A 25,666-nucleotide genomic window follows, 5' to 3' on the forward strand; every position below is an offset into this window, starting at 1 on the left:
GGAGGGCAGGAAAGGACCAACCACAGACATGGGCATGTGTGTGTGCGTGCATGCGTGCGTGCGTGCGTGCGTGCGTGTGTGTGTGTGTGTGTGTGTGTGTGTGTGTGTGCGTGCTGGGAGGGCAGGAAAGGACCAACCACAGACATGGTCTGCACAGGAGCCCAATGTGAAACCATGACTTTGTACACTGACCAGCAAACAGAACACCTAGTAAGGGAACTTTGGTTGAAAATAGAAAAGAGATACTACAGAGTATTACCAAATTTCGGAGCTTTATTGCATTCCTCACCTATACGTGGAGACAACTAGAAGTATTTTAAAATGATTTCCAACTAGAGACTGACAGAACTACCAACTGTTTTGCTGATAAAATTGATTTTTACCATTCACTTTGCAGAGTTCATATATGTCTTTACATATTCTTTGCCACTGATATTTTAATAAAACTCCACCTGATCGGGGGAAAAAAAAAAAAAAAAAAAAAAAACCATCCTTCAGATCAAATAAAAGGGTGATGGGATGGTGACAAAGACATGGGATGAAAGTTAAGGCCTGTCAAAGTTTCCCAGCAGCTCTTCCGGGAGTCCAAAGTGGTCGCCATCACGCCTGCGTACTGAATGCTCTTTTTCCACGGGTGCCCTTGGAAGTGTCTGCAGTGCTACTTTTTATGGATGCTAACAAGCTTTTGACCTTCTCGCTCACTGGCTTTTTCCTCTTCTTGGAGAGCAATGTGTGGACCGCCCCAGGCGGCAGCAGGAGGGCAGCCAGCCCCCAGGGCTGCTTACTTGAAGGGGAAGGCTGAGTCTTATCTTCCTGTTCCAAGATCCATGCACTGTCCCTAGCCAAATCCACAAATTTCTGCAGCTGGCTCTGACTCACATTCTTGCTTATGTTGAGAGACGTCTCAAAAGGGTTCTGGATGTACAGAGGAGAGGAGTCGGGCTTGTTCTGCTCCTTTCCCTACAGACAACAAAGACGACACACATGGAAGAAGGGACACACAAGGAGGCATAAGCCAGAGAGCAGACAACTGCTTTCCCAGGGGTCTTGGCTACACGTGCATTTATGAGTGCACATACAACCAGCCTTTTCTTTTTCCCACGTGGTTCCAAGTATTCTCTGAAGAAAACTGCTTAGGTTTATGACTATGAAAGATGATGTCAATGCTCAGGTGGTAGGTATCTGGACTAGATCAATAACAAAAGTCCTCTTTACATAATACAACTACTTAAAAAGAGAAGGGGAGGGAGGGAGGGAGGGAGGGAGGGAAGGAGGGAGGGAGGGAGACCACATGCTGTGACAACAGCAGATGACAGAGCTCAGTCAAGTGCCATAGCCCATTTCAGTCCCGTCTCATGACCTGAGCATTCTTTAAGTGCTTTAGAAACAAACCTAACGACAGCTCGGGGGCAGCAGACAGCTAGTTTATAACGAATGCTGACATGTTCTTTACCTGTCGAATATTTATGGAGTTTTTATTGAAAGCGAAATTGCCAAAATACTCAAAAAATTCCTTCAGTAGTAATTCTGCAAGAAAACAAGATAAAGAAAATAAGAGGAAAATCTGTCTAAATCCAAAAAGGAACAAGAAGAAAGGAAAAAGACTTACCTAACGTTTCTGTGTTTCTTGAAGGTTTAATTTTGTACACATCCCGGATAAATGTACAATTGTTCCCATCTAGGATACATCTATCTTCAGCCCCTTAAACACACAGAAACAGAGTTTCATAGTGTACAGTATTTCCTACTTCAGAATAGGAATCTCTGAGTTTAGTCTCATTAAATACTAATGTTCTACTATTAGTCATGTTATATGTAGTTAGTTCATAGATTTTAAAACTCCACTTAAAAAAGATAGGATCAGACAACAGAGAAACTAATGCTACATTTCCTTTAATGTACTAAGATTAACGTCTGGGAACTCAACACTCTGGTCCATCTTTCGAACTAACCGGGTTTCTGGTTAACAATGAAAACCCGCAGTCTCTGCCTTCCACAACAAAGTTCAGGGCATCCTTAGCCACCAGCTATTTCCTCTCCATCTTTAACTCTGTTCTGCTCTGATCCAATGACATACACCAGCTGTTCTAAGAGGCTCACATTGGACCACTCTTCACTCTCCTAGAAGCACTGGGTCTTGAGATGGGGTCATAGTCCTGACTGTGCCAGGTCCACAGGCACCCATGGGATGGATCTCTTACCTACCCTCATCCACATCCCCATAGACAATGTACAAGATGATTCTCAAACGCAAATTCCAATCTCACACATCTGACCCACAGCAACCACCCCCCCACCCCCGTCCGAATGCTTCTTAATTCAAGCCGTCCTCTACTGAATTCACCTGACTGCATTTTGACACAGGCACTCTGTCAGCAGACTACCCCAGTCTGGGGATACAAAGACCACTCCCCTATGAAGGCCCTCTTCCAGCCTGACCCACAACCATATGCATTCTAGAGCAGACACTTAATAATCTGAATAACTGTGGAAGTCTAGAATCCCCCACAAAAAAAAACTAAAAAGAGATAATAAATAAGGTTCCTTCAAACCTATCTTTTTTTTTCTGGTTCTTACATTTAAAAAAAAAAAAATCTCAATTACTGATGTGTTTCCCTCCCGCTATGGTGTGTGTGCTACTGTTACAGTCTGAATCTGGAGTGTCCCCCAAAGTCTCAGTCTGGTGCTCTTGGGAGGTGGTAGAAACGTACTGAGGACATACGTGCCCTTGAAGGGAACATGGGTACCCACCCTTCCTCTCATGTCTGCATCCTACAAAGCCACTGTGCCACCTCCACTGCTGTGCAGCTTACCACATGCCCAAGCTCTAACAGCAGACAACACACCCACCACACAGCTATAGACACCTGTACTTCTTTGAAATCCGTACACATGCTTTAATATGTCAAGGGACTAACATGATATTTTTTGTGACAGTATAAGTCAAATATATTCACAGTCTTTTAGCTACTGTGCCTTTTTTTTCAAGACTGTGTCTCTGATTTAAACTATTACTAACAAAGGGGCTCCATGGAAACCCCTAAACAACCAGGCTATTGGCTGCTCTCCAAAATGACAGTTAGGCCCTACTGCTGAAGATAACACCCACACAGCTCAGTAATGATGGAGAAGCCAAGCTGGTGCCTACCTAGAACCTTCACCCTACTGACTAGTGCTCGAGGTACTAGAAGTACTCTGTACACTACCTGAGGAGAAAGGAAGACTAACCCAGCTGCAAACTCTGTGCTCTATGATGGTGACCTGCCTGCACGATACACTGGTGCAATACTGGTACAAAAGTTGTGAGAGTATCCAACCACATATCTAACCATATCTGTCTGGAACTAAGGTCCACTTCATGAGGTGGAACCTATGCCCGACAATGTGTAGGTAGCCAGTCTAGGTCATGGACCTAAGGGGAAAACCAAATATGACTGTACCACTAAAATAATGTAGCAATGAAAGGATTCCTAATGACATTCTGCTGTACTCATAAATCAGTATCTCGCTCTGCCCTCATCAGAGAAGCTCCTTCCTGCAGTAGATGGGAACAAATGCCGAGACCCATAACTGAACAATGTGCAGAGAGTGAGAAACCTTGGAACACTCAGGATGTTTTCATCAAATCCCTGCCCAGGGTTCAGGGAACTCTGCAAAGAGCAGGTAGAAAGACTGTAAGAGCTAAAGGGGATGCAGACACCAAGGAAAGAAGGCCCTCTGGACACAGCAGGACTGACCATGTAAGGATTCAGGCTGTGGCAGCAGACACAGGGCCTACGCAGGTCTACACCAGCTGGGGTCCCAGTACTGAGAGGGAAGTGGACACAGGCCCCACCCCTAGCCCACCAGATGCGATCTCTAACTGATGACCACCAGAAAGGAGTTTTTCCTTCCAATGGAGTGTCACTGAGTACACAAACCACAAGCAGCAGTAGATGGCCAACACAAAACAAATCAATGCTATCTTGGGAGGATTGCTGTCTCACAATGCTCTGCCTGAACATGTTTTTCCCTTACAGATCTTCTGCTTACATATTAGTTTCCAGTTTTGTTCTTATGGGTTTCTGTGTGTGCAAATGTATGTGTCTCAGCATTTGTACATGCTTCTTGTGCTCTTTCTTCAGCTCTGGTTTTTCTACTTCTTTTTATTTATCTTATTTTTTATTACTATTATTTTTAGCTATCTGTTTATATTCTAATAGACAAAGAAAGGTTGTGGATTTGGGTTGGTGGGGAGTGGGGAACATGTGGGAGGAGGGGGGAGAGGATAAACCATAATCAAAATATGTAAAAAATACACATTTCTATTAAAAATTACTAACAGAAAAATGAGCCACATTGAAAATATTCCTACAAATAATCTCAATAAAAAGCCCAGAGACTTTCTCTATTCATGTTCCTTTTACTAAAAAGATCTTATAGAAAATATTGAAACTTGAAAGCAATTTGATTTAAGATAAGGTCACTTTTGTTTTTTGCAAACCTTAGCATTCAAGCCTAACAAATGGTTTGCTTCTCTAGTCTTCTTTTCTCTTCCTGCTCTTTCCTATTTTAGGTGTCACCCGGACAACATGGACATAGGCCAACAGGCTAGGCACCAGCCACCTATAACTACTAAAATCAAAGTGGGGTAAAGATTCAGTGGGAGAAAGGGAGAAGGTTAGTGGAAGGTGGGGGAAGAAGACAAGTGTGACCAGAATGTATTATATACGTGTATGAAATTGTCAACTAAATTAAACAAACAAACAAACAAACAGATAACTGAACTAAACCTAGCAAGACACCAACTATTCTTCTGAGTACCCAGCAGAATTCTTTGTAGATAGACATAGGCAGGTTTGAAAATTTTAAATGAAAACAAAATAACTAATTTTGAAAAGAATAACACTGTAGCAATCACATTATGCCACATAAGTGTTACAGTGCTATAACAATCCAAGGACTCAGAGAGAGAGAGAGAGAGAGAGAGAGAGAGAGAGAGAGAGAGAGAGAGGGAGAGAGAGAGAGAGAGAGAGAGCGCACAACTGAAGAGATTCACCAGTCTAGAAACAGACCCACACAAATAAGGACAATTTATTGCCATTGACTTTGGTCAAGGAACAAAAAGAACTACAGGGAGAAAGTGGACCTTGATTTTAAAGCAAACAGTATAAAAATAATTGGACATTCACATGTCAAAAAGAACCAACTTGAATGGATAACAGGTCTAAGTGTAAAACTACAAAACTTACTAAAGAAAATTTAAGTACCTCATCATGACCTAGGGTTAGGAAGGGTTTACAAAGTTTTATAATCTGTAAAAGAAAAAGCTGATTTCTTTAGACCCATCAGAATTAAAGGGCAAATGCCCAAAGAATCAAATTCATGGGCCAGTGGGACTCCATTTCAAAAGTGGAGTCAGTGGTCCCAAAGCCTGACTGGGGCTGAGAACTCTGAGACCAGACAGAATAATGGTATGCGCAGTAGCAGTCCACCCCTAACACAAATTAGCATCAGTTATTCTTTTCAGCTTCCGAATCCCATGAGCTCCATGATTTTTTTCTACAATGATTTTTCAAAGTTAAAACATCAGTGTAACCAGCAGGAGCAGAATAAGAAAGGGTGCTTATAAACTGTTCACTGATGAGAATCTGCCTTCACTTTGTTATGTGTCTTCTCTTCCTCGTTTGTCAGCTCTTGGGAACTGTCTATCTGACACATCCATCACTAAACACTTAGTAAATGAAGGACGGCAGGGAGGAGGGCCCAGAGGCATGGCCGCTGCTTCTGTTTCAGCCTCAGATCTGAGACCGAGCACCTCTCTACCCTGCTGACTCCAGTCACTAAGTCACTTAGTCCACACACTAAGTCAGCCTTCTTTCAGCTCAACTGTGAACGACATTAACATCTGTAGCATTTCCAGGAAGGGTTACTTTTGATTTGAATTAAGGGAAGGTAATTTAACTGAGGAGAAAGCACATTCCAGGCAGAAAAATTAGTTATGACTAAATACCATGAGAACAACCATAGTACGGGTGGGATGGGAACACATAAGGAGGAATACCAGAGGCCACTAGCTTAGACAACAAATGGTTTTAAATATTAACGAGTAGTTCACAACTTGTTATACAGGAATACAATTCCTTCTAGGATTATTATAAACAGAGAAGACTCACATACACTTCAGAATTACCTTAGAGCAGCATGTACAATGGGACAACTACAAAGATATGAACATCCTTTCTACATGTGTGCTCCTAGAAAGATATTTCTATCCCCTGCAGCAAGCTATCAAAATTTCAATTTATTCCAAAATTAATAGCATTCTGAACTTAAAACACTACACCCCTAGGAACAACTGTCAACTCAAACACACCTATACTGCGAATCTTCAGAACACCAGGAAGCAGTTTCAGGCACCCCAGTGCTGTCTGGAGAGAATCGAATTTGGGAAGCCTGGGGACTGTGATCAGATCCACAGCTGGACCTGCTAAGTGCTTTTTCAACTTCATCTCAGCTGGGTCCACTGACATTACAGGCACAGCTCTCAATTCCCAAGGCCTAGCCAGCAACACCGGTTCTTATGTAATGTCAAGGAGTAAATGACGTGACTTACAAATACACATGCTTTGATTATACCTGGTAAATGTCTATCCAGGGTCAAAAAGAAGGCGGCGGCCACTTCTCGTCTTACCTGCTAGGGATTTTAGGGAATCCAGAGTTGGAAGAATAGGGGGAGATCTTCTCTGGAGGAAAAAGATGACCATCACTGTTAGGGAGAAGTTTGTAATCCACGCACCAGGAATACTGCTTGTTAACGAATGTGCTCGAGCCCAGCATCGCACAGTGAACACCAAGGCTCTTACTCTTGAATCCAGGGAGCCATATATATAAAGGAGTTCGGAACTTTTCAAAGCAATACTTCAAAACAGAAAAGTTAAAAAAAAAACTTCAAACCTCAAGTTAGGATACAAAAGTCAAATAAAAGACACAACTGGGAACAGATCTAAGTATCTCACTGTCTTTTGCTTATATTTTGAACACCATGGTTAAACCAAAAGCATTATGCAGCCAGACATGATGACAAGCACCTGCAAATCAGACTGCATGGGAGGTGAAGGGGGCCAGGAACTGAAGGACAGCTCTAGCTATAAGGCAAGCTGGAGGCCAGCCCAAGTTACTTCAAACCTGGCCTCACAACCAAAAGCCAACCGACCCCACTGTGCATTCATTCACAATGTTCAATTCGATGTAGAGGCTCACAACACACTCACAACAACTGCAAGTCTTAAAAACAGCGACACCCACAATCAAGCTCTGAAACATAGGGGGTTTTTGTTTGTTTGTTTTTTTGTTTTGTTTTGTTTTTTGAGACAGGGTTTCTCTGTGTAGTTTTGGTCCCTGTCCTGGATCTCGCTCTGTAGACCAGGCTGGCCTTGAACTCACAGAGACCCGCCTGGTTCTGCCTCCCGAGTGCTGGGATTAAAGTTGTGCACTACCATAGCCCGGCTACAACATAGTTTTTAAGTCAAGTTCCTAAACATGTTCCTGTTACTGTATCTTTTTGTGCCATGTTTGATTGACAGCCTCGGTAGGCCTGCTCTTTTCTGAAGGGAAATGGAGGAGCAATGGATCTGGGGGAGAGGAGAGTCGGGGAAGAGACTGGGAGGAGTGGAGGGAGGGGAAACGGATGTAATATATCAGAGGAGAAAGAGAGGAGAGAAGGAGAGAGATTCATAGTTGTGAAACTGCCAAAATTACTCAAGCCCAATATATAAAACCAAAACCAGCTTGAGGCTAAAGCACCTGTTAGAAATCACACCTCAGAGCCATGCATAGCATGGTGGTGCATGCCTGTGGTTTCAGCTCCTCAGGCTGAGGGTGGCGGATCTGTTCAAGCCCAGGACTTGGGAGACCAGCCAAGGCAACACACCCTACACCCAAAAGGAAGATTAGGTTTAAAAATCTATTTTTAATAAATCTCTAAGTCAAAATGAAAATTCAAAGATTATTAATTAGAAATATTTTAGAATTAAGTTTCCACTGATCCAAGTGTCTTGTAATTTCTCAAAGAACCAAGAGAGGGCCCAAGAATCATCATGTAACACCCATTTAAACTGGAGCTCCAAGACAACAGCAATGAAAGGTTTTGCATATTTAAATAAATTAAATAAAATTGGCTGAAAAACAAATCAAATCGTGTGAGATTTCTGACATAAGGAAGCATTAATGGGATACAGAAACCTGAAGAAAGCAAGTTATTACAAACCAATCTCAATTCAACAAAGAAAATACATTATTACAAAGATGTTACTGTCCTATTTTACATACATAATATAAAGAAAATATATCCATAGGAAATTCAGTATGTATTTTAATTTTCATATTAAATTTGGTTTAAAAACACAATGACCTTATATCATGTGCCACTTGAGGGTAGTCCAAAAGTACTGAGCACTAGCTTGATAGGTGAACTAACCAAAGCTGCTCTCAACTGGATCTTCTGAACCCACTTTCAGTCAGAATTACTCATCTAAGAAATAATAGAGTAAACTCACTCATCAATTTAGAGTGAGTTCAGGAAAAGTATTCAGAGTATAAAAGAACTTGTTATTCACGGCCCCCTTTTTCCTGCACTGTTAGGCGGCTTGATAATATAGCACAATACACTGAAGAGAGACTTAAGAGTCTCGAGCTGTTCTGAGCATTTTCTGACTCAAGCCACCACATATTGCGTTAGTGTATAACGGAGACAATGCCTAGAGACACTCAGGTGTCAAACTCAAGATGGACTTCTACTTTCTAGTATAAAACGGTACTGTTCATACTTTTAGGCAACACAGGTAAGAATACATTACCAGAGCTGGAGAGATGGTTCAGTGGTGAAGAACACTGATTTTTTTTCCAGATGGCCCAGGTTCAATTCCCAGCATCCACATGGTGGCTCACAACCCTCTAACTCCAGTCCCATTAGACCTGACATCCTCTTCTGGCCTCAGGAACAGGCACATACGTGTGTGTGCACATAGTGCACACAGGTAAAACACCCATGCACATTAAACAAAGATAAAACAATTAAAAGAAGGAAAAGAAGGTGGGAGACAGGGAGGGAGGGAAGGAAGGGAGGGAGGGAGGAAGGAAGGAATCTCATTGTCCTATTAACATCATAACACAATACTCGAATATTTTGTTTAGAAGTATACTAAAAAGTAGAACACTAAAAAAAGATTTCCTACTTTATAATCTAAATGTTCACCTTTAAAAAAGTGTTTTTTGAGAGTTTTGATATAACTTAGGCATGTAGCTCAGGCAGGCCTCAAATATACAATCCTCTTGACTCAGACTCCCCAGAACTTGGACTATAGGCATGTGCCATTACACTCAATTTAGTGAGTTCACATTAAGACAGACAGACAGATAGATCATCAGTCGGACAATAGGTCATTATTGAAGTATGTCTAAAAGAGTTCCAAGCTACTGTTTCTAAACAAGAAAAGTTAATAACTTAGAACAGTCACATTTACGTGAAAACATTCATGAGGTCATACCTATTGTTAGCGGTCAAATCACACTGAAATCCAGAGGCCTGATGGGAGAATCTCACAAGTGGACATCGCGCATTTAGTATTTTCTGAACACCCACACAGCCAGGGCCAAAATTGTCAAGGCACTCTCCTATTACAGATAGGATCTTCTGAGTTGCAATCCTTTCTGAAGGGACATTTTTCACTTGAAATTCCATTGAAAAATTTCCGACATCCTGAATATAAAAATATTGATAATTATGAGGGGATTTATGGAAAAAGGAATTTTTTAAACTTTGGGGAAAGAATGACTTAGAACTTAAGTCTAAATAACTTCTGGCAAAACAAATCCACATAGAGATAAGTGCAATCATAGCAAAACAGACTCCCGGGTTCTTGACAGCCTTTGAGTTCTGTAAAATGCAAGGCACTAACTTGCAAACACTGATTTTCTATAATTAACATATGCACCACAGTTGTGTGTGTACATAAAGTACTAATGCACACAGAGTCACTTACTACATACATTCTCTGAACACACACATGCCCTCTCCACATAGCTTTGCACCTTGATGGACCTACGAACTCACAATGTGGGGAGAATACAGGCAGAAGAAGAGCAGATCAACAAGAGAAATTAAGACAGAGGTTTCCTTCTAGAGAGGTCAATGGAAAAGCAAACAAAAAAATATTATCTCCATCAAAAAAAATAATGACAATACATTTGAAATCAACTCATCCCAGGATGGTTTAAAAAAAAAAAAAGGCCACCATACTAGATGTAAAGCAAAGAACAATCAGACTGCAACCCACAGAACCAGGGAGGCTATATAGCAGCGGGGACCCTAGGATGACTGTGGCTTATAATAAGTTTTGGGTTTACTCAATTACTGGGCAAGCCTCAATGAAACATTTCACTATTAGGATAAGAATTTATTCTGTATCAAGCTGATAACAGAAAAATAAATAAATAAAAAACGGGGGGAAAAGATGTATAATGTTAAAATATTAACCTCCAAAAAAAAAAGGGTCACCAACTGGCAGACCAGATTCAGAGCAGGTAGTATAAGAGTGAGGCTGGACGTTCTCATACGCAAAGGAAGTGGAAGATGTACAAATGACACTACAAAAAAACAAAAACGAAACAAACATACAAAACAACAAAACAGTTCTGAGCAGTGGACTTGGAGGGAGAAAACTGGAGCTGTGAGGAATGGCCAGGCCAGGGACAGATAGTGATGCTGCTCCATGCATGCGTGTAGGGTGCCGCCCATAGGGGTGTGCTCTGTGTGTAAACAGTGGCTTCCCAGATCATTTTTACTTTTATTTATTTTTTTTAAAGATTTATTTTTATTATGTATACAGTATTCTGCCTGCATGTGTCCCTGCAGGCTAGAAGAGGGCACCAGATCTCATTACAAGTGGTTGTGAGCCACCATGTGGTTGCTGGGAATTGAACTCAGGACCTCTGGAAGAGAAGTCAAGTGCTCTTAACCACTGAGCCATCTCTCCAGCCCCCCAGATCATTTTTAGGTAAAACCAGAGAGATCCATAGAGGGCCACATCTCAATTCTCTACAGTTCGTCACTACTTTCAATGACACAAAGAACACGGACAGAGACGAGTGACAGCCAGCCTGGCTGCTGTAAAGAGTGATGACGAGATGCTGGCCCCGGATTCAGCCTCAGCAAAAGAGACAGACAGCTGATGGGAAAACCCACTGAGATCTGGGAGACTGTCTGTTACCAAAGCGTGAGTGAGCTTAGAGGAACAATATAAAAAGCAAGAGAACATGTAGGCCAATGAGATCAACAGACCTTGCACAGAAAGAAAACAATGTAATTACAGAAGGTGCAGATGATGGAAAGTACATCAACAATGGGCAAAGGTAAGACTCTAAAAACTACTTTTATCCATCAAACAAACAAAACTTAGACAAAGTGGGGCTAGGAGAACCGCTCCCTTGGTAGTCAAGGGTCCGCACACAACCAGTGCTTGCTGACCAGCTTAACCAGCCAATCAGTGAGTGCTGAATTCAGTACGACATGCTGTCTCAAGACAGGGGAGAGACATAGGAAGTCACCCCACGTTGAACTCTGGCCTCCACAGACAAGCATATACATGTGCATGCACAGCCCATGTGCATACATACATTACATACTCAGAAAAAACTGCAGAAACAGCTAACTCCGTGAGTGCTTCTCATATAGCACTACATAGTGCAAGAAAATCTACTGAAGAGAAAACGGGAACTAAGCATACAGCTCAAACCAGTCATTCAGACAACAGGAAAACACTACTCGGGACATAGTTACTAATCTTCACTTGTACTGCCTAAATCCTGCAACATATGACTTTCTACCAGAAGCAAAACTAGAGACAACCAAAGGCAGCCGTAAGCTTACTATTCCATTCTAAGGGGTGTTCTGTGTTAAGATTACTGGTGCATTTCATACAAATTTAGAAACACTGAAACTTATTATTTCAATAAGTAAGGGACTCTTCATTTATTCCTCAGTAAACAACCGTTTAGTACCTGTCCATCACTGGGCATCATACATAGTAGTTTGAGAAGTAGAAAAAGTGTCAGCACACAATTTCTTAACTCCCTCGACCTAGGCTAAAGAATAAAACCACCAGACAGAGAATTCTAAAACAAGGTGGAGTGCCAAGAAGTCAAAACTGGACAAACTGCATCAATAACAATTTAGGAACTGGGAAAATTGAAGAGTGCTTCAATTGTCACTGAATAATTATTCATTTTTCTACTGGCAAATCTATAATAATCTTAAATGAGGATATATTCTTAAGTCCATAATCTATAAAAGTCTTAAACAAGCATGTATGTTTATTACACTTTCATGAGTTAAATCTATATACAAATGATGTCAAATTACTTCATCACAATGGAGAAAAGCCTTCTATCATTAACTTTTTCTAAATACTACCACAATACTTCAGAGACTTAAACAGTTAACTAAAATCCATCAACAAACTTCTGCTTTCAACAGAGAAAAAGTGTTTCCCCTTATAAAAAGGTAACATAATAATCTTTCTGGGGATGGAGAGCACTTGTGTCCAATCACTCAGGTTTCCCATTAGTTAGTTTAGTCAAACTCCTCAACTCCTGAGTGAGTTGGGAAAAATTTGAGACAAGGCAAACCATTTACCCAAGACCACCCTGCTAGTAAGCAGAACTCTGACTCTTCAGCTGGCTCCAAAGCCCAATCGAACACCTATGATGGTGCTTTTTGGTGTGATAAAAAGAGTCTAAATTTCATTTTTCTGATGGTTATATCACTCTACAAATACAGAAATAATATACTTTAATTGTATAATTTAATTGGCTAAGTCACATATTCTGTGAAATATGTCTAATAAATAAATAAAAATAGAAGTGTCACATAATTTAGGTGCCCATGCCAGGAATTTAACTCAATTTCCAAAGCATGTTAGTCTTACTAAATCTGGCCCATTTAAATCTGCTGTCTTTCCTACTCCTTGCTAATTTCAGTTCCATGAACATACACAGCTTTGTGGACGCCACGTCTAGAACTGTAATGGAAGTAAGCACAGACACACACCTGCCCTGCTCAGCTCATGACACAGAGGGAGACAGTCACTTTGGCCACTACCTAACATGTCAGACAGGAAGCGACCCTAAAGACAGAAACACCAGCGAGGAACGAAAGGACAGTGGGGGCGATTCATTGTCAGCAGGGTGGGGGGAAAAGCAAGGCTGGCTTCAAGAAGGCCGAGGCAGAAGTCGGCCTTAAAACTAGGAGACAAATCTGTTCAAGGCCGGGCTAACAAGAACCACTCAAGAGTGGGAAGAACAATCTAAGATTGTGAGAAAACCAAACTCCACTCTAAGGTAACTCCTGGACAGGTCCACAGTCACAATACCGAGCGGCACACAGAAAGAAGTAGAAAGCAGCATATTTCAAAGTCTATTTGAAAGTACACAAGGGACCATGTGACTATCAACACAGCAGGTAAATTAAAACAAGGAGAAGAAGGCAGCTGGCAAAATTAAAATGGTACTAATCCTGAAACACACCTGTGTACAGACATGAACATCAGCGCTTCAGACCCTGAGGAAGAGAGCTTTACTGCACATGTAGAAGAGACACAGCATGAGGCCCATGATAGACAACACGAAGAAATACTTTACAACTCCAAATAATCCAGACAGACTTCATTTTTCAGTCATCTTTACTAAGTTAGAAGTCAACAGCTATAATTTTATTATGTCCAAAGATTTCCTAAATTTTCTAATTTCTTATAGTGGTGCAAAGAAATAATTATTACCTTGTGAACATTGAGTTTTCCAACTTCATCTAGATCTAAAAACATGTCCAAATCACATCCTAATTTGCCAAATGTGTTCACTGAGGAGCCGAAGGGCCGAACAACACAGCCAGGAAAATACGCAGCAGCTATGTCCTCAATGAGGGAGCAGGTGAGATGGCGGAGCCTGACATTCTCCTCTGTGAGCTGGAAGGCCTTCAGGAGCGTGTTCAGCTGATCGTCCACCTAGCTGGCCAAAGAAAGCAACAAAATACACAGAGGTCTGTAAAATAATGTCATCTGCATAGCTTTGGAGATTTACCTTAAAAATACAATTATTTTCTTCTTCAGTCTTAAAAGTAGATTAAAAAAATGTATTTTCATGTATGCACTCACACATGTATACATGTGTGTGTATGTGGGGTGTGTGCAGGGGTATGTATGTGGAATGTTAGTGTGCACAGGTACTTTCACCTCTTCATTCATGAGGAGATCAAAGGTCAACATTGGGTGTCTTACTTTTTGAGACAGGATTTCTACCTTGAACCTAGAGATCACTGTTTTAGCTAGACTTGCTGGCCAGGGAGCCGCAGATACACCACCATCCCAGTGCTGGGATTAGGCACATGCCACATTGCTGCTTTCATGTGGGTGCTAGGGATCCAAACCTGGGCCCCCACACTTAAAGTTGATTCTTAAAAATACTACCAAAAGCACTAGCAAAATACAGCTTGGTTAAACTACTCTTTGTAAGCAATAAACATAAAGCACTCTTTTAGAAAAAGTCAGAAAGTACTCCAAAAGAGGTCAAAACAAGCACAAAGGTCAGAGGGCAAGAAACACTGAAATTCAAATGTTAAAAGTCCCACATTTTTTTTTTCACAAATGAGCCCACTGACTCCTTAGAAGACTGATATTAAGGGTTAAACTAATCAAGACTCCAAAACTGCACTAGAGTTGAATATTAAACCACAAATCAGAGCTTTCAATGCCCTTACTGAAAACAGTCCTGCAGGTAAAGGAATTGAGCACTAACCAAAAAAATAAGTCAACGGAAGTGGAAGAAATGTGGAGGCTAGAAGCAGAATTTTAAAAATCAGAAAATCAACCCAAAAAACAGTATTTAGATAAATAAGTTGATTCTTTGTAAAGATCACTAACCTAGCTAAAAGTCTGATTAAATAATAAAAACACTAGGATAAAAATATAAAACTAGGCTGGAGAGATGGCTCAGAGGTTAAGAGCACTGGTTGCTCTTCCAGGGGTCCTGAGTTCAATTTCCAGTAAACCACATGGTGGCTCACAACCATCTATAATGAGATCTGGTGCCCTCTTCTGGCCTGCAGGCAAACACAGAACACTGTATACATAATAATAAATAAATAAGTAAATCTTAAAAAAAAATAAAAATATAAAACTAGAAATAAGATACTTTAGCATTTACAGAACATGATGTAGACAATTATTACACTAAAAAGAGAGAAAACATCTGAATTGTCCAAAAGGGCCCCAAACTTGGGCAATCGGTGGTTTACCAATAAGGCACACAACGGCATGGAGAGTTGCTAGGTGCAGAGGGGAGACTTTTATTTTTCATTCAACAAATTCTGTGGTGTAGATTTCTTTTAATTACATGCACACATGTATGTCTGAGAGAGAGAGAGAGAGAGAGAGAGAGAGAGAGAGAGAGAGAGAGAGAGAGAGAGAGAGAGGGGGAGGGAGGGAGGGAGGGAGTATAAACTGCCCCAGTGTCCAGAAGAAGGGTCGGATCCCCCGGAGTTAGAGTCACAAGTGGTTGAGAGTACCTGACATGGGTGCTGGAAGCCCGACTTGTCCTCTGCAAAAGCAGCAAGTGCTCAGAACCTCTGAGCCATCTTTCCAGCCCCCAGGTAGAAAGAATTTCTTAAAGCAATTCCACTCATTAATAAAATTAAGAGTTTGTAAAAAAAATTAGCCAAGCAAATACATGTTTTAAAGTACATCTTGACCAAATAGATAAAGTCTATGAATACAAGAATGGCTTGTAGTAAGGACATTTAAGACTGCAATTCACTGCTCTGAAAGAAAGCAGGAGGAAAAACATACAAGAATTTTTTGAGATCCCTTGGCAGTTATCAAGATAACCTCAAAGACTAAACTCAACAGCTATTCAATAGGCTGCATCTACAACTCCTAGCAGAAAGCTGTCCTTGATAGAGCTATGCATCGATCCTCATCATTCACCTCTATCTCCTTTCACCTCCTGAAACTAAACCCTGTACCTACTAAACCATAATGGAGCTGAGTATCAGAACTTTTCTAATGCACGAATATACACTTAATAAGTCTCAAGTATACATGTAAACTTACACTTTCTGCATAATTCAGTAATTCAAAGAGTTTCTTGCTTGAAGGAGGTGACTGGTTGTTTGTCTGTGCATATGACTGTTCAGGTATCTGGTTAGATGGATTCTTGAGCTTTAAGTTCAAGAAACGTGACTTAAATGGAATTGCAGGCTCTGTTCTCTGGTTTGGAGTATGCGTTCCATTCTGCAATGAGTTTACACTGTCTTTTTGGCAAAATTCTACAACAGCATAGAGACCCTGTATGAAAGGCATAAGAAAAAGAAAAAAGAACATGTTTCACAATGTTATATTCAACACATTAATACAGCATTTCCCAAACAATTATATTGTTACAAAATACTACATTTCAAATTTTATAAATGATATACTTCTAAGACAACTCATTACAAGTAAATTAGGAAAAGGAACATTATAATACCCTGAAAAGAACATTGTAACAGGACAGCACAGAGCAAAAGCTTAGATCCCTTTGTCAATATCTACAGCACTAGACTCTAGGGCAGCTGCTCGCAAGTCATGGGTCAATCAGATATCCTGTATATCAGATATTTACATTATGATTCATAATAGCAGCAAAAACTAGTTATGAAATAGCAGCAAAATAATTCTAAGGTTGGGGGGTCACTACAACATGAGGAACTGTACTAAAGGACCGAAGCATTAGGAAGGTCTTCAGATTATGGAATCACTCCATTAAAAGTTACTAACAACTCAGGCTTGCTTTGCTGCTGTTGTTTTTGTTTTTGAAATGCTGGGGACTGAACCCAGGGTCTCCAGGATGCCAAACAAATGCTTAATTACTGAGCTACATCCTAGGAACAATTCTAAAACACTGCAATAGGGTTTCTTTTCTCATACACAAAAAGGAAAAGCCTCATTAAAGAAATCAAGGAACAGGTAGAATATCAAGAGATCTTTGTCCACACACTTCAAACAGCAACAAAAACTAATTTCAAAAGCATAACCACCAAGTTAGACAGGTATTAGATACATACAAAGCTCTCATAGAAGAAATGATTATTAATTGGTCCATGCTGGGATAAATACTTGAGAAACTTTTTCTCATTGATATTATTTGGGCAATGTATCAAAACAGTCCGCTGAGCCTGTTCTCTTCTCTCCTTCTGCACCTCAGAGAATCGCTTTTTGAGGGTCTGGTCTTCAGAGCCTACAAATGAGACAAAAACATTTCTACTAATACACATAAAATTTAAAGCATATATTGATTTAAGTATAAGAAGATTATACATGTGATTAAAACCATTTTATCCTAATCATATATCTAAAATGTATTTATTTATTTTGTGTGCACATATGTGCCTATGCATTGGCATACATGTGGAGGTCTGAGGACAACTTTTAGAGTAAGTTCTCTTCTTCCACTATGTGGCTTCTAGGGCCCAAACCCAGGTGATCAAACTTGGCCATGAGCCCCTTTTTAGCCTAGCTGCATGTTTTATCCTCTCTTCTTTTTAAGGTTTATTATGACAGATTGCTTTCAATATTTATCTAATGATTTTTTTTAAGACACTCTGTAGCCCTGATTGGCCTGCAACTCACTATGTAAACAAGACTGGCCTTAAGCTCAAAGATCCTCCTGCCTCTGCCTTCCAAGTGCTGGGATTAAAGGTGTGTGTCACTACATTTGGCTTATTTTACTGTTCTCTGTGATATCACTAAAATTGTGATTTGGAATACTTGAGATATATTGCTGAAAACAGTTCTTCAAGACCCTAAAAGCAAAAATAAGAAAGCAAACCATTCATTTAACATTTCCACAAACACATACATAAAAAACCTGTATAATCTATAATACTGAAAAGCCTAAAGAAAATTAATACAAGTCTAAGTGTAATCAAATAATGATCTTAAGGCATTTAACATACTGTAATAAGTTACTATAAAGATTTTTCTCCGTCTAAAATCTTAATCTGACTCAAAACAGTTAATACCTAGTTTCCATTGATTAGGCACTCTATCACAGGGAAATTAAAACATTAAAATCTAAGGCTGGAGATGTTACTTCAGTTAGTACAGTACTTGCCTAGCATGCACAAGGCCCTGGGTCCAATCCTTACTACAACATAAACTGGGTCTGAAAAGTGCATTTTCATATTTCCATAGAAAAGAGGGAGATTTGGGTTATTGACAGTACAAGCTGCTGGATCCAAAACTGTCCTCATCAAAGCCAAGTCTCTTAAGGCATAGAGAATGCTGGCCTTGACCTGCTCATCATTTTTAGTGAGGGACCAAACAAGTAGAACTTATTCTTCTCCTCCTGTACTAGATGCCGAAGACACATTCTCTCATACGTGCCCTCCTCTCCACTCCACATCATTCTAACACTCATCTCAGGCCTGTGCCCTCACAACAGCCTGACACCAAAACTGGTCTCAGGCACTCCTGTTTTGTCCCTTGATCAATGTTCCACACTCTTGCCAACAGGACCTCTTCTACCTGTAAACTGAAGTCTCAACACCACAGCCCAAGGTGCCTCCTCTCCTCAATGTCAGTATCTTCCACCTCTGCTCTCACACATGGCACTGGACACACAATACCATCACATGCTAACAACTTTCTGCCTTTCGTGCCCTGCTGGAATGCCCACCTGCTCACTTTCTCTCTGGCCAACCTCCATTCGGCCTTCAAATTTTGCTCAGGTGTGTGAAGACTTCTGACACTCCACAGCAGACTGTCTTCCACCTCTGATTCCCCCACTTCGTATCTATGAAGGAGTGCAATTCATAGGATCGTTACGTGATATTTATGTAACAGTCTGCAAGACCATCTTCTTCCATGGTAAGGCCGGAGACTACTCTACTTCGTGTCAATTTGAGCTTCCTGTTCTTCTTTAGTCCTCATTCTCATCGCTTTTTTGGTTGTAATTACCTTAGACATTCTTGCTTCTCATCTTCACTCTGAGTCTAAATTGGTGTTCAACTGCTGCTATAAAGGCAAGGTCAACAGTGTAAGACTGTACAAATTGGAAGCATCAATCTCTTCTTGACCTCTTACTTTAATAATAGCTAAGACACACTTACTTCTCTTTTGAGCCATCTGGTTACTTGCTATGCCCCTCAAGAGTCCCTGCATACTTATTCAGTTGCCTTATCCTAATGATGCAAATGTACAACACAATCTGTAGTAAAGGAAGAGGATGGCCTCAAAGTCAGGAGAGTTTGATTGCTGTTTCTGCCACTGTATGGATGGGAAAGCTTGAACTTGAAAGTCAGACTTGCTTTTGTTTTTCTTCTCATCTATAAAATGGAGTCACAGGACTGAGGAGATGGCTCAGTGGTGTGATTGCCACAGAAGTTTGAAGACCATAATTCAGATCCCCAGAACCCAAGTAAATGCCAGGCAGGTGTGCAGGCCCACCTGTAAGAGACAGCGGGTTCCCAGAGCAACTACTGACTCAAGTCGCTTCTTCAGGCTCTGGGGTTTGATTGAGAGATCCTGCCTCAATGAACAAGGCAGAAGGGCAGTACTGATGGCTCTCCACATCAACCACACACTTGGACCCACGTGTGCTTCTACTCACACACGTGCCCACACACAGGCTACCATGAACACACACATGCACCCCACACACAGAAAATGAAAACAGAAAAAACTGAAGTTTTACTAATTCCCTTTGTTCTACTCTACAGGCTTGCTTTGTGTCCCAAAGAACATATAAAAGTGCTCTCAAACTCAAGCCACCATACAGGAGACTTGGGCAGAACCCTTCTTTGAATTTTCAGGGTTACTTAAAAACTTTCAACAGAAGCGGCTTCTCTTAAACCCAATCCAATCACTATTTCAACACGCAGCAAACTTCTTGCAAGGCTGTTCTAAGAATTCTGAAAACAAGTTCTTGGGACACAAGAAAGGTTCAATGAGACTGGGATCTCAATAGACAAGGTGTATACATTTAGAAGGTTCCTGTTAAAACAGCGGTCGAAAATCTGTTACCAAACAGGTTGTACTGAAACGCCAAAAGAACAAACAGATATTTTCATAGGCAAAAGGTGCCGGGAGTCAGGAGAACTGGCTGCTCAGAAGGCTTTGGTGTACTCAGCCTTCAGCGACATCTTAAGGGCATCGCACTGGCTAGTTTTACGTCAACTTGACACAAACTAGAGTCATCTGAGCCGAGGAAACCTCAGTTGAGAAAATGTCTCTAACAGGACTGGGCTACAGGCAAGTCCGTGGAGCATTTTCTTAATTAGTGATTGCTGTCAAAGGGACCAGTCCGTAGTGGGCGGTACCACCCTGGGCTGGTGGTCCTAGGTGCTATTAGAGAGTGGGCTGAGCAAGCCAGTAAGCGCAATTCCTCCATGGCCTCTGCATCAGCTCATGCTCCATTCCCGACCAGTCTGAGTTTCCGCCTTGGCTTCCCTCAGCGAACTGGGAGGGGAAATTTCTAAGTCGAATAAACCCTTCCCTTCCCAAGATGCTTTTGGTCATGGTCTTTCCTCACAACATGAGTAACCCTAAGACTGATTATCAGAATCAGATACACTGGGGTCAGGGATGAAGCAATGTTGACTGCTATTACTACCACGGCACACGGCTTTTTGCGCTGAACTATACAGCACTCGCCAGCTGTGTTCCTGGTCTAAACAACTCCACTGCTGTGCGCGGGACTCGTCCTCTACAGGGACGGACTTCCACCTGGGTTTCCACCGGGTCGGAGATCCGGCCCCGGGGCCCGGGCCGCTCGCCCTCCGCCCGCCTCGGCCGCCTCCGTCACCTGTCTCCGCGCCCCCCGAAGGCTGCTCTTCGCTCCCGAAGTTCGCGGCCACAGTCCCGGGACAACTGAGGGGCCTGGAAACAGAACGCTGGACTCGGCTCCTTCGCTGGGAACGCAGGGGCAAACGGGTCAAAAGCCCCACGCCGCGAGCCGCCATGGTCAAAGCAGCAGGAAGTAAACGGCGAAGGTTAGCGGGCTTCTGAGCATGCGCGCCTAGAGACAGGGACGACGGGAAGCCCATTGGGTCAAACTGGGGGGGAAAAAAGTTTCTCTTTGAAAGCAAAAACATGGATGCCAAAATGGAAAGCTCTGATTTTTTTTTTTGTTGTTGTTGTTGTTATTGTTTGTTTTTGTTTGGGAGTGGTGGTTTTTCGAGACAGGGTTTCTCTGTGTAGCTTTTGGAGCCTATCCTGGAACTCGCTCTGCAGACCAGGCTGGCCTCGAACTCACAGAGATCCACCTGCTTCTGACTCCCGAGTGCTAGGAGTGCTGACTCCCACTGCCCGGCAAGTTTGCATATTCTTACATGGTCTGAATTTAACTGTCTGCCTGCCTCACTGTACTCTGGTAAGGTGTACATTATACAGAGTTAAACTTGTGCTTTATTCACATTTTGTTGAGGAGGAAAGTGAATGAGCCTCGGGAGTCAGACTCAGGTCAGACTTCCAATGCTATTGTTTTGACCCAAAATAAGCACTACAGTATCTTTTCTTAAAGTGTTAAGTGCTACTAATCTTACTAGGTTTGTATGAATAGTAAGTTACTTCTATAACTGACTCAGATTTTAATTGTATTCCCCCTAACTTTCTCCATTTGTTCCTAAGCAGGTTTTACTAATTGACCCATATTCCTGCATTCCACCTCACAACAGAGGAAATTTTCAGTTTTTCTTTATTTGTAAATTATGTGTATGTGTCTGTATATAGGTTTGTGCATGTGAGTGCAATGCCCAAAGAGGCCACAAGAGGACATTAGATCTCCTGGGGCTGGAGTTACCCTGAACTGTGATCCACTTTACGTGGGAGCGAGGTACCAAATTGGTCCTCTGCAAAAGCAATGTGTGCTCTTAACTCCTATCTTCCCAGACCCTCAATAAATTTAACTAATGTCAATTAGTTGGAAAAATAAAAAAATGTGAATTATCAAAATAAATATAATGACTAATATTTAAAATGTATCGAATATGGTATACTTAAAATTACTACAAGAAAAGCTGGATACAAGTCAGCCCTGTAATCTTACAGCACTTGGAGATGGAGTTAGGAGGATCAGAAATTGAAGGTCTAGGTTCATAGACAATTCGAGGCAGGGTAGGCTACATCAAACCATGTCTCAAATAAATAAAAGATTATCCCAAGGAAAAGATAACTTCAAAGGTTTTATCATATGTATGTGTATATATTCTGTGCAAGTACCTTACCTTTGACACTCCAATACATATTGTAGTAAGATATTTGTACTGGGATAAACAACAAAGCACTTTTCATTTTTATTTTCAGACATTGTTCTAATCTGTATTTACTCTTTCAGTCTTTACAACCCCGTGAGGTGAAAACTATTACCTCCATCCATTGCCTATGGAGGAAGTAACACTCCCGAAGTCACATGTTGCACGAATTCTAAATGGTCTTATAATAAAAACTGGAGCCAGATATCAGTTGAAAGATCAGAGAGGCAAAGTAAGCCACAGCCACCACCTCTTACCTCATCAACTCCTCAGCCTGAGAGGGTGTGAGTGAGCTCCTGACTCCTCCTGCCTTATATTCCTTTCTCCATCCAGCCATATCACTTCCTGTCTCAATCTTCCTAGTGCTGGGATTAAAGGTGTGTGCCACCACTGCCTGGCCCCTATGTTTAATCTAGCGGCTTGTTCTGTTCTCTGATCTTCATGGAAATTTTATTTGTTCATAATATCACCCAGACAGGAGCTAAATCTGAGTGACCCACAGAATTGTTTCTTCATTTTTATTATGTAGAGTCACAGTTTTGTAACAATCTCCCTGATCGTGTTTATAACATTTTAAATCATTTTATCTAAGCCCTTTGGCTCTCTTACCCATTCTGTCCCACCACAACCTTATGCACTGACTTTCTTTCTCTGCAGAATGGCCAATTTGGACTATTTTGTTTAACTTAAACCATATAACATGCAAACTCTCACAAAGAGATTCCTTCATATAGACGATGTTTGCAGTCTTCTCCCTTGCTGCAACATCAGTCCTCTTCATAGACAAATGACATCCCCTAGCGTCTGTCTTAGTCAGGGTTTCTATTGCTGCAACAAAACACCATGACCAAAAAGCAAGTTGGGGAGGGAAGGGTTTATTTGGCTTAGACTTCCACATTGCTTCATCACTGAAGGAAGTCAAGACAGGTTCTCAAAGATCCTGGAGGCAGGAGCTGATGCAGAGGCCATGGAGGGGTGCTACTTACTGGCTTGCTTCCCCTGGTTTGCTCAGGAACCCAGGATCATCAACCAGGGATGGCACTACCCACAATGTGCTGCCTCCACACCCCCTTGATCACTAATTGAGAAAATGCCTTACAGCTGGTCTTAAGGACACTCGCTTGTGTCAAATTGACACACAAACTCGGCCAATACAATGTTGATGTACCAAATGTACTCCATTTATCAGTTTGTGGAGCTGGGGGGGATTGTTCCTACCTTTTGACTGTTATAATTAATGAAGCTAAGAATATTCAGATATGATTTGTATGTGTGAGTGTGTGAACCTGAAGGTCAGAGGTCAACACCAGGTGTCTTCCTCTATTGCTCTCTATCTTATTTTTTGATAGTGTCCCTCATGGATCTGGAGCTCATAGTTTTGTCTGGAGTGTCTGAGATCCTCCTATCTCTGTTTTCCTTCACCTGGAGCAACTGAACTAGACTTGGATCCTCTGCAAAAACAATATGTATTCTTAACTGTTTAGCCATCAACCCAGCCCCTGTTTTAACACTAAAAATGTAATATTTATTTTGCTATGATTTATGCATATATGTGTGACAGATAATATATATGCACACATATATGGATGCCCACAGAGGCCAGAGAGGGGATAGGATCTCCTGGAGCTGAAATTACAAGCAATTGTGAGCCACTCAATGTGGATGCTGGAAACTGAACTAGGGTCCTCTGAAAGAACAGCAAATCTCTCCAGCTCCTGTCTTAACCTTTTAAGGAACTCCGAGGCTGCAGTAAGCTTTTTTGTTGGCCACCAGCTCACAAATAATGACACGAAGACTTCTTATTAATTATGAAAGCTTGGCCATTAGCTTAGGCTTGTTCCACTAGCTCTTATAACTTAAATTAACCTGCTTTTCTTAATCTACATTCTATCACCTGGCTCGGTTATCTCTACTCTGTGCTGTATGTCTGACCTCTTCAGTGTCGCCCTGGCATCTCCTGCATGCCTAGATTCTTCTTCTCTCTCAGTTCCTCTCTTTCCCTGGAAGTCCCGCCTATTCTCTCCTGCCTAGCTATTGGCCATTTAGCTCCTTATTAAACCAATCAGAAGGCACCTTAGGCAGAGACACATCTTTACAGTGCAAACAAATATTCTGCAACAGTAGGGTTTATCCCAAAGGGACTGTACCCTTTCCATTGCCACCAGCAATACACAAGGTTTTGAAGTTTTACACATTCTTGACAATATTTGTTAATTTTTGGTTTGTGATATTAGTGACTTTTCTGTTGCTGTGATAAAACACCATGACCAAAGTAACTTATAGAAAAGTTATTTTGGCTTACAGCTCCAGATAGTTAGAGCCCGTAATGGCAGGGTGGAGCAGATAGGCATGATGACTGGAGCAGGATGCTGAGAGCACACATCTTGAACTTCAAGCACAAAGCAGAGAAAAAGCACTGGAAATAACTCAAGTCTTTAGAAACCTCAAAGCCCACCCTCAGTGACACACTTCCTCCTGCAAGGCCACACCCCCTAAACCTACTACCAACTGGGACCATGTATTCAAACATCTGAGCCTATGGGTAACATTACCAATCAAACCACTGCATTTTTTTTTTTTATCAAGCATCCTAGTGGATTTGAGGTGATGCTTAGATTTTTGATTTGCATTTATTTCCCTGATGGAGGCTGAGCATCTTTTAATGTAATTCTTGGTCTTTGTGTATTCTCTCTGGAGAAAAGCCTATTTCCATGCTTTGCTTTAAAAATAAAAACAAAATACACAAACAAAAAGCTTGAACTGTCTTTCATTACAGATCTGGAAGAGGGTTTTCGTGGGGGAGTAGGGTTGGTGGGCCCTGTGTATTTAAGAGTTGTAATATTTTCCTGTGAAGGTCGGGATTTTGTACCTTTCTGCAAGTGCTCTACACCGAACTGCACTTCCAGCTCCTGAGGCATTCTCTATGTATTCCTGAGAAAAGACTTAGTTTGGATACGAGACTTTTGTATTTGATTTGTAAATATTTAATTCCGGTCTGTGGTTGTTCTTCACTTTAAAAACAAGTCATCATATGTGGGGGAGGGGGGGCACGTGTGGAGATGAGAAGACAGTTTACAAGAGTTGATTCCCTTCTTCTACCATGTGGGTACCAGGATTGAACTCAGGGCATCAGGCTGGGCAGCAATGCCTTTACCCACAAAGGACTCCTGCCTGCCTCCTGTTATCATTTTCTTTTGTTTATTTGTTTGTTTGTTTGTTGTTGTTGTTGTTTTGCAGCCTGTCTCACTATGCCACATTATGCAGCTGACTATCTTGGAAGAATGTAGACCAGGCTGGCCTCGAACTCACAGAGATCCATCTGCCTGCCTCTGCTTCCCAGGTACT

The 25,666-nt window shown here is 41.4% G+C and overlaps 1 protein-coding gene across 1 annotated transcript; it reads right to left on the minus strand.

Annotated features, from left to right (window-relative positions):
- Positions 1-253: 253 nt before the first annotated feature.
- On the minus strand, positions 254-21,066 carry Mtpap (mitochondrial poly(A) polymerase). Its single transcript, XM_042277964.2, has 9 exons — positions 20,875-21,066; positions 17,135-17,307; positions 16,143-16,376; positions 13,815-14,039; positions 9,528-9,739; positions 6,674-6,900; positions 1,610-1,702; positions 1,454-1,527; positions 254-960 (listed from the first exon to the last, which is right to left on the minus strand). Exons 1-9 carry the CDS (start codon positions 21,029-21,031, stop codon positions 601-603), a joined length of 1,755 nt encoding a protein of 584 aa, XP_042133898.2. The 5' UTR covers positions 21,032-21,066; the 3' UTR covers positions 254-600.
- Positions 21,067-25,666: the final 4,600 nt, after the last annotated feature.

This window comes from Peromyscus maniculatus, chromosome 5 (genome assembly GCF_049852395.1).
Source record: "Peromyscus maniculatus bairdii isolate BWxNUB_F1_BW_parent chromosome 5, HU_Pman_BW_mat_3.1, whole genome shotgun sequence".
Lineage (NCBI taxonomy): Eukaryota > Metazoa > Chordata > Mammalia > Rodentia > Cricetidae > Peromyscus > Peromyscus maniculatus.